The sequence below is a fragment of the Sorghum bicolor genome, chromosome 5, assembly GCF_000003195.3.
Source record: "Sorghum bicolor cultivar BTx623 chromosome 5, Sorghum_bicolor_NCBIv3, whole genome shotgun sequence".
Classification (NCBI taxonomy): Eukaryota; Viridiplantae; Streptophyta; class Magnoliopsida; order Poales; family Poaceae; genus Sorghum; species Sorghum bicolor.
Genome location: NC_012874.2, coordinates 10837562 through 10850914, shown reverse-complemented (window position 1 = coordinate 10850914; position 13353 = coordinate 10837562). Strand labels below are relative to the sequence as shown.

At 39.7% G+C, this 13353-nt stretch overlaps 1 protein-coding gene across 1 annotated transcript; it reads right to left on the bottom strand.

Annotated features, from left to right (window-relative positions):
• Positions 4038 to 9985, bottom strand: LOC8076795 (acetolactate synthase small subunit 2, chloroplastic). The gene is made up of 12 exons (XM_002449182.2): positions 9670 to 9985; positions 7417 to 7633; positions 7189 to 7272; positions 6921 to 6989; positions 6761 to 6844; positions 6534 to 6686; positions 5894 to 5980; positions 5503 to 5607; positions 5289 to 5411; positions 5070 to 5222; positions 4607 to 4672; positions 4038 to 4425 (listed from the first exon to the last, which is right to left on the bottom strand). Exons 1-12 carry the CDS (start codon positions 9873 to 9875, stop codon positions 4342 to 4344), a joined length of 1431 nt encoding a protein of 476 aa, XP_002449227.1. The 5' UTR covers positions 9876 to 9985; the 3' UTR covers positions 4038 to 4341.

The following is a 13353-nucleotide window of genomic DNA, read 5'->3' as shown; positions in this document are numbered from 1 at the left end:
TCATTTTCAGCCAGTCCTCTCATTCTCTGCTACTGTGCAGCTTTTCTCACATGCTTCTTCGCCATTTGCTTTATTCTTGCTGAGGAGGTTGGCCTCATACCTTGTTGCCTTTTATGTTTCTCTATGCAAGCTGTGCTCAACAGTGAAATGATAGAGTGTTGTGCCATTCCTGGTTATACACCATGAATCAGTGGCCAGCAAAGATTTACAGATTGCTAGATGGAAATATTCATTCTTTCATTTAATTGAAAAGCAAAAAATATAGGTAGGGGATTCCCCTACTGATTCAGTCAAAAAAAAAAAAGATGGAAGTGCTCTTTTGTGTTACCTGAATGTTAGCTAATGAAGATTTATTCCACTGCTTTCCTGCTGGCCTCAGCGGTTTTCTGCTATGAATAAATGTGATTTGCTAACTTATTCTAGATATGTATAACGAAAAACAACAACCTCTGCGTGCGCAACACCGGGTTCCATCGCCAGTTAGGTCTCCTAATTTTACTTTTGATGTCAAGCTACAATTGCCTTTCATGCTTAGATTTATTTATTTATTTTCCCATTTTTTGCATCTGTTTAGATGTGATCCAATCCTCTTATTAGCGCTGTAATCTCATATGTGTAAGCTGTAATTTCAACAACATAGCTCTGCTGTTCATTTTATATCAGGTTCATTTTTTTTAGTTTTCACTGTACCCTCCTGTTATCCCCTTGATCTGGCAGTTATTTAAGAGATCTTGCGATTTCACCTTTCTTGGCTCACTGTTGATTTTATAGTATTAAACCTTCCCGCGTTTCTATTCTATACAGATTATATTACCCTGTTCGTTCGAAGCATGGTTCATTTTTTTAGTATAAAGAAACGTTCTCTTATATTCAAATCTATTATTTCCAAATTGCAACAGAGAAATGTTATGTATGCTGAAATTCCTAAAACAGCTCGAGGCACAGGACAAAGCCCGCTCTTAAACGCTGAGAAAGTCTATACTGTCACTAGGTTCAAAGTTAGAAGTGCTCAATCCTCTTACCTGCCTGTTACTGGACGACACATAATTGAATTCACCTGCTACACAAGAATAGTGTTCACAAAGAATCCACAAGATACATTCCCAGCATATATGTACATGGTTGTCCCTTTTGATAGGATACGAAGTAAGAAAAAGGAAAAGGAAGACCGAGACTTTATCGGTAAGATTCTTACAGATCAGGTAAATTTCGCTGATCATATGCCATGTTCACTTGCACCATATGGATATAGTGTGAGTTCTATGTTTTTAAGAATTTTTAGACACGAGGTCGAGAAGGAAATAAATGGTGTTCAATGGCACTTCACAGAAAGAAGCAAGTGAGAGAAACATATAAGCAAGGGCAGATTTCTTGAGTTTGCCCGTGTTCATGGAAATGTATATGGCACAGGTAATGAAGGAGTCGAATCTGTTATTGATGAGGGAAATGTAAGACTACTACAACTTTTAATATAAATTTCTGAAAGGTGAGCTACTTCATCTTTTCATTGTTTTTTCGTTCGAGAGGTGTATTCTCGACATTAATGCACAACGAACTCGATCCGTGAGGGCTTCTTCTCTTCAAGCAATATTCATCTTTGTACCCTCTGCCCCTCTATCATTCGAGGAAGTAGAGAAGCGCCTTTGGCCACGGTATATTTGTGGTTCATGAAATATAAGTCTTTGGATAACCTCATGTGATGGGTTATCTCATTCTTAATCATAAACTACATCACATGCTTGATTTATTCTCTGCTCAATTGGATATACAGAGTTACTGAAACACAAAAGCACAACCAGAAACGACTCAGAAATGCTCGAGCTGAACTTCATCAGTCCAATGAACCAGATCTCTTCAATAATCTTTTGGTCAATGGTGACTTTGAGACATGCTATATATGAGAATTTGAAGGTAATTCACCTAGAACATTGGCTACCTTGCCTGGAATTTTGTTTTCGATGCAAGACTCCAATTATGACATTAATCTTTTCTAAGTAATTGTTATTGTAACCCGCAGAGGTTGCTATCTCTGGATGATACCAAGAAGATTCAGATGATTTATCTAACTTTGATGAAGTACTTTTTCTTTCCACTGTGCACTGATGCTTCAGTGTGTATTTTTGATGGCCAATCCCATTATCCTTTAGTTATCAAGGAGGGTAAAGAAACTGCAAGTTACTCTATCATGTCGAAAACCAGATGTAATATATACCTATGCACCAATATATATGTGTAATATACACGTTTTGAACGTATGTTTTAACTCTTATTACTCATCATTCTATCTATATATCCAACATGTTTTGCCCATCTTCAAAAACTTCCCTGTGCCCATAGACGCATGCGAGGGCACGCGCCTCGTACTAATATCTTGAAATATATGCACATTGAGACTCATCAGATATGTCGCATTCCAATAAAAAAATGCACCAACGCTATAGGTTCATTACGTATGGATGGGCATGGGCATGTTTGTTAGATCAAATTGTAAGTTATAATTTCTAGTTTTGCTATTGTATAAACTCCTCTTGCCTCGAACGAGATGAGATAATGTTTGCTCATATCCGTCTCCATGTGTTCCACTCTCCTAAATATTGGCATTTCTTTTTTAAAAAGAAACAAAAGTAGGAGCTCTACCGCTAAATTACGACGAAAAAATAATAAAATATAGGCAACCGAGTTATCAAAATGGCACCCGAGGGGCTAACAACCCCACGCAACACAGTTGAGCACAAACATGATACATTACTGTAGGTCAGCGTTGCGGAGCATGGAAGCCAAGGTAACAGCAGCACTGACTTTCAATGGCAGCACACTAGTCACCCTGACGGGGTAGGTAATGGCCGCCACAGGTCATCGTTGTAAGCTCAAACACCAAAGCACAGCTCCAACTTCCAATCACAAACCCACACCTCACATTGAAGCTATGGCGATAAACTTGATGTGACGTCTTTAGGAAGGGAGCAATGCCGGTGGCGCCACCGTCAGGTCTAAAGTGGACCGGGTTTTCACCCTTGGATGAGAGGAGAAACACGACGCCAAGGCTTTCGCCCAAAAACCCTCTAGCATGAAATAAAATAGACAGTGTGTCAAGGGGTTCACAGCGCAATGGCAAAAGCCATTGGTTGGGGGGCTCCCACCCAGAGTTCAAATTCTGGGTGCGGCACTTTATTCTAGATTTATTCCGACTTCGTGAACTTTAAGATCTGCCGGCTTAGTCCTTCGAAAGTGCTCATAGAAGTAGGATTTGCGTACGTGTGTTCATAGGGGTGATTGTGCGTACATGTTGACTGTCTGCGTTGTACGGTGTAATCTCAACAAAAAAAAAAAACCTAGACAGTGTAACAAAAGCTAGAAAAGCCAAAACGCTATTGACATGGATGGGACGTCCCCAAGGCCCAGGGAGTCGCGGCTGTTCAAGGGCAGCGGTCTGTGCACTCTGCGAGGAATTGGACCTGACATCGTCGAGTGAGGGAGTGGTATTCAAGATTAAATGGGCCAGTATCCATTCACGGTAATCATCGACTGCAGACCAGCCCAACTAAGGCCTTGTTTAGTTGCAAAATATAAATAGTACCAACTTCGTTTGTATTTGACAAATATTGTCCAACCATAGACTAACTAGGCTTAAAAAATATGTATATTTAATACTTAATACATACGTCTAAAGATTCGATGTGACGGAAAATCTGAAAAATTTTGCAAATTTTTTTTAAAACTAAACAAGGCCTAAACCCAAGCAAGGGAATCTAGGCCTTGTTTAGTTCCAAAATTTTTTCACAAAATAAACACTATAGCACTTTTATTTATATTTGACAAATATTGTCAAATCATGGATTAAGTACGCTCAAAAGATTCGTCTCGTAAATTACAGTATAATTAATTATTTCTTTTATCCGTATTTAATGCTCCATGCATGTGCTGCAAAATTTGATGTGATGGGCTGAAAAAGTTTGCAAATTTTTTTAGGAACTAAACAAGTCCCTATTCATGGTGCCAACTGATCGCGGCCCAGAAACCCCAAACCAATCAGCACATTAGTTTGAGCAATATGGTTTTTCTGAATATATACTGCCTTTAAGTTCAAAAAGAATATATACTGCCTTTCCTTCAACTAGGATACTATACTACCTGTGCAATGAAAATATTGGACCGAATATGGTTTCTGCCCAGGTGCTGCGTGATATATACTTGCATACTCAAGAAACTTAATAACATAGAACGTAGCAACCCCCACAATATATTGTGTCTACAGTTCTCACCCTAGGATGTTTGAATGATTCCTCAAAATGGCCGTGCGACCTGAATCGGGGAGTGCTATCTCGATCTGCAGATGGTGAATTACAGAGGGAGGGAAAACCCACGGAGGTATTTGGAGTCAACTCCAGACTCACGGAGCAGAGCAACCCGTCCTGTTCGTGCAACCTGCACAAGGGACGGGCAAAGAGTACGGGTAGTTATTGCAATATATTTTCAAGCATCAAATCACATCACACTTTAGCATAGGATAAACTCCTCCAGACATAGAAAACTTGGACAAATTTGCTCATGGATCATGCATGTAATGGGCTAATGGTAGACATAAATGTGAGTTAGAAATACAAACCTCACAGATACCATATTGCTCCAGCATCTTTTGCAATCTAACCATTCTGTCAATGTCTCCGGTGAGCTGCATATGCCAACAAGGTTATTGCTCACTAATCATGGCACCAAGGAAATATTTTTTTATTAAAGAAATTAGTACAAGTATGAATGCATACTATTAATCAAAAACAAAGGGGAAAATCATTGGCCAAGCCAAAGAAAAAAACTATAAATTTTGAAGCAGTCTTCTACAATGGAAATTTACTAAAAATTTTAGAAGATAACCTTATTTTACTTTTTAACATCAATATACTATGTTACTTAATGGTAGGATCATAACGGCATGATGAAGTCAATGGTGAACGTGTTTCTACTGTCCCAAGGATTTTATACAAGTAGATGAAATTATCATAATTTTAGAAGAATATTAGAGTGCTACATGAGGTAAGTGCTCAAGTAAACATTCTTTCAATGATAGTTACCAGTAGTGTAATTGTGTGATCAGATATGTCAACTTTCTGTGCCTCAAAAATCTGAGCAATATCTAAGACATCCCTTCGGGCTGTAGCATTTGCAGCAACCTTTATGATCATTAACTCTCTACCAACAAATGGTAAGTGAGTAAAATCCTGGACCTGAGAAAACCAAAATGACTTTCAGCACTTCTATAACAATCATGCAAACTGCATGTTAATTTTTACCTCATGAACATCAATGAGCTTGTACAGTTGATGTACTAGCTTGGCAATGGATTCATCATTTCCAGGAACAACAGTAGTGATGCGAGAAGTTCCTTCTTTTGCAGCTGGACCAACAGCAAGACTCTGCAAAAGTGATGGTTACTGTTTAGCAAGGATTGGATTATGCAATTACCGAAATAAAGGGAGCATAAAATACAAAATTGGTTTGAACAACCTGAATATTGTAGCCCCTTCTGGAGAAAACACCTGTTACAACATTGAGAACTCCAGGGACATCATTCACAAGAATTGATAGAGTATGTGAACAAAACCCTGTTGGCTGAAGCAACAAGAAATTGCTAGTTTAGTTTATAAATAGGTACATTTAGTTGCAGTCATGTCTCGAATTTAGTTATGTCTTATAAATAGGTACAAAACCCTCTTCACTATGAACCACAATTTAGTTATATATAATCTAGTCTCGAATTTGGATTCTGGCTACTCATGCGGTCATGTCTTTTAACTTCTAACAACACAATAGCTTCTAGTGAAATGAGTACAACTAGATGTGGTTCATCTCTAGCTAGCACCAAACAGTTCAAAGTCATTAGAACACAAGACCGTACATCACCATCAGTCATAACACCCCAATGAGCATCCAGAATTTGACTTGATGAGAAGCTTTCATAAGATTCCACTGGATAAACATCACCCTGGGTAGAAGCAGAGAAACACATATAAATAAACTCATTCAAACTCAAACTAACAGTGTGAGGATGATAAAAGGTATTTTCAGAAAACATTACACCAATAAGAAAAAGAATGTGCGAGTATTTTCTTACTTTAGTAATTAATGATACTGCCAAAATACTTAAAAGAGTCCAAAAAACAAATTAAGTAATGCATTCATGCTATTTGACTGCAATGTCAGATATGTGCAAATAGGAAAATATATAAATGACAACATGTGCATGTACACACATACAGGGTTCACATTGGAAGGACTAATGTAACTAAACTATCAATAGCAGTAAGAAGTATCCTCAGAAAGACAAATGGAGTTGTACTTACTACTTAGTACCCAATTCAACAGAATGAGCACCAACTAAAACCAATTCAAGGAGATGAACCAATTGACCACATGAAGCTAATCAATAGGAAGCATAGAACTAGGGAAATATCAGTTGAAAAACATCGTAACAGTGAGAGAAGCTAAAGCAAACATCATTCATAAATCATTGTCAGATCACAATTGTGGTTGCTTACCCCTGAAGATCCTTCTGTATTCTGATCGATTGCCCTCGCACCAGTGTTTTGCTGGAAATTTGAAGGTATTGCCATTTCGAGATCAGGATAAGAAGCTGCAGAGAACCTCCAAAATGGAGCAGTTTCTCCCATTCTTTCACGGCGTAAAGCTATCTATAAGACAAATGTTAGGTCTAGTAAAGAACAAGATCAGGATATATTTTCACTATTTTCTGAACAAGAATGACCTTGCCAGTTCTAGCAATTTCTCTGATCCCATATTTGCTCAGAGTCTTCTGTATTGCAACCATCTTTCCAGGATCTCCAGTTACCTTTAACATAACCACAAAGAACCATAAGAAAGACAACATCAGTAATCTTCGAGCGAAGACACACCACAGATATTACCTCAATAGTTAGTGTATGGTCTGAAAGATCAACCACTTCTGCTTTGAAAATGCGAACCAAACCCATTATCTGTATTCACAACTAGAGATGTCAGCCAAGCAACAAAGTTTAGTAGTGCCAGGTCCACAGACCTGATCTGTAATGTCCCTGTTGTTAATTTCCATATTTCCTATGGCTCTATACAAAAAAATGATCCACATTTAATGTTCATTTTGAGTTACAGGCCAAGAAGGTGCAGATACATTTTGAAAGATGAGTATGTCTGTACCTCAGGTAGCTTTTCCCGCTCTGCATTTACTTTTATAAGCATAAGTTCTCTTTCAACTTGTGGTTCCATTGATAAGTCATCAACCTGTTTATTAATCGAAATATTAAGCTATGAGTACAAGATACACCATTGAACAGAATAATAAGAACAAAACAACAAGCAATGAGTTTCACAGCATATTAGTTATCAATCATTCTATAAGTCAAATGGCACAGGAAAATGACTAACCTTTATTACATTAACAAGTTTGTTTAGTTGCTCTACAACCTGGTTCAATATTTTGTCTGTTCCTGACACAACTATTGTAAATAATGCTTTATCCTTGTTCAACCCAACAGCCAATGACTCGATGTTATATCCTCTTCTAGCAAAAACCCCAGCAATTCGATTGATCATCCCACTTTCATCACCAACAAAAACTGATAGTGTGTGACGCTTTATGACCCTACAAATTAAGGAAAATTCATGAGGCACATCAGTGAGAAAGTGCAGTAAACGCTGTTAATAACAAATAATTAGTTGCATATGCTTAATAGCATAGCATTTTGCCTTTGCCACAGGATCGAACTATTTACAACACTTATAAGCATGCAACTTCGCTGTTTTTCATGGACATGCATTAGTTATTCCCTAGGTTCCTGGAAGGAAAGGACTAAAATAGCATATAACAGAGAATAGTTTTTTCAATTGATATTGATAGAACTGAACTTGAGAAGAAAAATAAAGGTTTAAGTTGTATTAAAGTTTACATCACTTTAGTAAAAATTCAATAGACATGGAAGATTACTCTTTGTTTATTTGAGTGAAAATAAACATGTTTTATCTGTTGACTATTGATCCTGAAAGCTTCTCCATTTGTATGAGTGAAAATATTACACTTTTAGCATGTTTTTCCAATAGGACCATTTTTGGTGCCAATTGGTAAAACATATCAACAATAAAGGGTAGAAAGTATAAGAATTAGTTATTTTAGCAGATTATCCATATTTTTTCCTAAGGTATAAAAATGTGCCATGCCATAATGTATCTTACCAACCATTTGAATTAGCATTTTTGTATTATACATGCCTTTACTTTGCACTATTGATCCTGCTACAACATTCTAGAGTTTCACATCACAATTGAGTTTTTTTTCACAATCAGTGAGGAGGTAAACTATATCAACAATAAAGGGTAGAAAGTACAAGCATTCGTTATTTTGGCAGATTATCCATATTTTTTCCTAAGGTATAAAAATGTGCCACGCCATAATGTATCTTACCAACCATTTGAATTAGCATTTTTGCCTTTACTTTGCACTATTGATCCCACTACAACATCCTAGAGTTTTACATCAACAATTGAGTTTTTTTTTTCAGTCAGTGAGGAGAGATGCGGGGCATTTCATTAAAGAACAGTGATAAGTTAAAAAAAATAGAAAACAAAAGAAACAATCATGACTCAAACCCATATTTACAATATAACTAAGAATGTGGAAAGAGAATAAAAAAACATACATCCCACAGCATAAGCTCATGCTTTACTCTCACAAAATGCAATCATCCATCTATTCCATTTTTCATGTGAATAAAAATCTAGCTTTTCCTGGGTTATATTATCTAAAACCTGATGCATTTCTTTAGTGTTTCAACATACTCTGTTAAAAAAAAAGACTTACCCTGTGAATCCAAATCATATACTAGTAGCAAGACCATTAAATCACATTACATGCCATATGGCGCAAAAACGAAATTGGTAGCATATTAATTGTTTAGTTTCTTAAACAATACCATAGCAAAGGTACAATGATTTTTAATTTTCACATTAATATGATCACAATAATGCAACCGATAACTTTGATACCCCCACTGCACTAATGATCAACATCAAAATGTGTAGCTACTTCCAGAATTACTAAAAGATTATGTTCTCTGAAACTATTGTCCTTTACAATTCATGCGCCCTGTATATAATCATGTAAAGCACTACCAATACCAAATTTCCATTTTTGTTAGGGTCGGCAATGCAAGATTTCGACATGACAACCTGGTCAGCATCAGCACAATCCAACTAGCAAATCTCGCCCAGATCCACAATAATTTGGCTTCTGCCAGTTCGAGACAGTCCCATCCGCGCAGCACTACGACACATAATAACAACTGAAAGGCCCCAGTCGGAGAGGGCACCGGCGTCCTACCTTTAGGCCTTGTTTAGTTCCCAAAAAATTTTGCAAAATTTTTCAGATTCCCCGTCACATCGAATCTTTAGACGTATGCATGAAGTAATAAATATAGACGAAAATAAAAACTAATTACACAGTTTGGTCGGAATTGACGAGACGAATCTTTTGAGCCTAGTTAGTCTATGATTGGACAATATTTGTCAAATACAAACGAAATTGGTACTATTCACATTTTGCAAAATATTTTGGAACTAAACAAGGCCTTAGTCCCGCGAACAAGATCCCACAGGAAGTCCAAAGAGATAATATGGAGATCTTACGAGTGATTGGAGCGGGGTGGCACCGGCGCCACGCCACCGGTCGCCGGAGAAGAGGAGGAGGCGGCGGCGACGACGGCAACTGGGCGCGCTCTCGGCCCCGCCGTGAAACCCACCGCCGGCGTCGGCGGCCGGCAGTCCGCGTGGGACCCGGCCCCAGACCCTGAGGTGGCGAGGCCAAGTCGGGAGATGATTGCAGCAGCGTTCATGGCGAGCGGATGGATACCGGAGATGCCGAGGGGGAATGGAACGCCGCGGCGAGGGTTTTCGGAGGGAGAGAGGGACTTTTGTGTCAACGCGACAACGCGCACGCGCGGACGGATGAGGTGGTTGATTTCCCAATCTAGGACTGGCGGCTCCGCAAACCAAAAACTTTTTTAACCGTCACAAAACTTTTTAAGATTCTTCGTCACATCAAATCTTAGAGCATATGCATAAAACATTAGATATAGACGAAAATAAAAACTAATTGCACAGTTTGTCCGTAAATCACGAGATGAATCTTTTAAACCTAATTAGTCCATGATCGATAATATTTGTCAAATAAAAATAAAAATGCTACAGTGCCGAAATCCGAAAGAATTTCAGACCTTGGTTTTTTTATTACTAGCAAAACATGTCTATATGCGTTGTAATAGAAGAAATAAGTTATAAGAAAATATGTATATTAATAGGATTTTATTTTATTTTATATAAACTAATATTTGCGAATAATATGTCAATGCTCTATTAAATTCATATAAAAATAAAATAATAAAATTAGATTTGTATTATGGAAAGAACCAAAGTTTAGTAAAATAGCATCCAGAAGATTCAACTTTAGAAATTTGCCATTAAAATATTTCTCTCATGTTGCCTTCTACCATTTCCATTAATTTGACGTTAACTTGAATGTTGTCTGTTATGTAACTGTTGGTGCAAAAGCTGGTCTGCAAACACAAAGGGCTAATATCCGATTTCAAACGTTAAGGCGTGCCAGCCGATTTGACCTTACTATCGGCAAAGGTGATAACTCGAATACTTTAGTCCTGACAACAGCGATGCGTCCGGATGTCACGGCTAAGAGGTACTCACGCGGAACTCGAGAACACGCCGAGCTTAAGTCGACGAATTCCTAAGAACTCGTAATAAAAGGAAAAAAGTATGACGAAGTCGTCGAAAAGTAGATGCTGAAATATGAGTAAAAACGTGTGTTTGATTGATTGATAGATAGATCATTACAAGGTCCTAGGGTCTATATTTATACCCTGCTCAAAGAGCTACAGCCAGACACGATTAGAATTCGAATTCCAAATTACACGGAATCCGTATACAAAACGATTTAAATAATTAAGGAAATAACAAAACTATCCCCCGTGACAAACTGAAACTCTTCCTTCGTATTATCGGCAGACTCCCTTGCCATAGTCATCGGCAGACTTCCTCATCATAGCCATCGGCACAGATACATCACCGTCTACAAGCCTATAGACTTAGTCACGTTCAACCTCTCCTTCATCGGCAACCATCCTCATCGGCAACTCATCCTGTAAACAAAACACTGTCGTCTTATCCTGCCGGCCTGGACACGTGCCCAAAAACGGTGTCAACACATGCCCCCCAATTTCGGAGTATGAAATCATCAATGCTCCGAAATTCTCTGCAGTAATGATGCCTTTTCCCGCAATTAATGCTCCTAATCTCGTAACCGACAACCTCAATCTGAACAACTCTGATCCTATTCTTCTGCATATTCCTCGAAATCCTCAACTTCCTAAACGGGCATTTCCTTCTCAACCGTACATCGGCAATATTACCGTTATAAAAACCTGCCGATGGACTGACCAGGACGTTCGTACAAACGGCTATCTCCACTTTATTCGCTTATCGGCAATATAACCGTTACAGGACGCTGCCGATGGACCGACCAGGAGATCCCGCACAGTAGAATATCTCCGGATAATGACCGCTTCCCGTCAAATCACCTACACAATCTCTTGATTATCGTGCGAACAGTTACCATATCTACCTGAGCACCCTCGGATTTCTCGGATGCGGCAAGGAGATAAGTCAGATTTGCCCTTGCCCGTTTTGTCCTATAAATAGTTCCTTCTCGGGTACTCCTTCTCCATTACATCATTCCACCATCCCAACTTTACTTTCCTAGCGGCGGCGCCATTCAAAATCTCTAAGACCTCCGACAAAGACTCTTCCTCACCAACCCCGGAGCCCTCAGAGACCCTCCTCATCGCAAGATGGCCATTAGCTTCATCGTCCCTGAGGTCAGTTCTTCATTCCATCTCCTGTACTTTTCCTCACATCCCCGTTCATCCGCAATCCATTTTACTGAATTTTTTTTTCTTTGTGTTCTTTTTCTTTATTTCCAAAACCACCAGGAATTGTCCAACAAAATTGTCATCCCTACCGATCAACCACACCTCCAATGCCTCGGCCCTCTAGGGGATCCAGATCCAACCGATCTTATTAACGCAGAAACCAACAGGATTCCTTTCAGAACCGAAAATTTTTCTTTAGATCTGTGGAAAGACACCTTCCGTTCTTGGCCCAGCCCTACTGTAGGGTGGAAAGACTGGTTCTTGAGGGTCAGCAACTCCAATGAAGTCCAGTGGGGTGAGAGAAAGCTAGATCAATGCATTAGATTGTCCATTGCCGATATGCACAGGAATGAGTCACTGTTGATAGCTGCATCTTACTTTTGGTCAGACACTCTCAACGCTTTTGTCTTTGGCCACGGCCCTGCTTCTCCTACTCTTGCCGACGTAGCCATGCTCACCGGTCTAGATATATCTTCTGCCGATAGCACCCACTTTTTTGACACCGCTCCTAGTGCCAAAGTGGAAACTCGCTCCATCGGCGGCTGGTCGGGGTACATTCAGAAGTATCGTGGGACGGGGCCTGTCAGCATAAAGGAACAAACCACCTTTCTGAACATGTGGCTGGACAAGTTTGTGTTCTGTGGTCGATCGGCAGGACCGACTTCCGTCTATCTATCGGCAGCAGAGAGACTGGCTAACGGTGGCCGATTCCCTCTCGGCCGATACTTGCTTGGCGCTGCTTACCATCTCCTCCATCAGGTGGCCAAGAAACTCCTGCTCGGCCAGTCTACTGGCAACTTAGGCGGCCCCTGGTGGTTTATCAATATGTGGCTTAATCTGCATCTTCCAGTCAAAGGCAAGAAATAGCCTTGAAGCAAGTAAGTCGCTCAGCCTTCATCAGTATTATTTGCCGATTCTCTGAGCATGAACTAACTTACTTTGTTTTTCCTTCCCAGGAACAAGATTCTCCCGATAGCCTTTTCTCCTTCGCCATCGACATCTCTGAAGAAGAAGGTGAAGAAGCAAGCTCTTCCCAGACAGTTGGCATCACATCGGTAGAGATCAGGGCCAAGCTGGAAGAACTGTCGGCCCTCCTTCATCAGGACACGGCACAACTGGTCGATGACTCCGACCCAGCCAAGGTTCTGTTCAGGACTCTCAGAGGCCAGATCCCAGCCGATGTTGAAGAAATCCTCTTCCAAGCCGCACATTTGGAGAGTCGTCAGCTGCAGTACCAGAGGGCTTCTCGGCGTCTTGCCGATAGAGCTGCTCAGACTCAGCTCTCTGAAGAGATGAGGAAAGAGAAACTCCTGACCGATGAGAAGCACAAGAACATCGGCATCTTGTGGAATCCCTGTTGGCAGAACTCAAA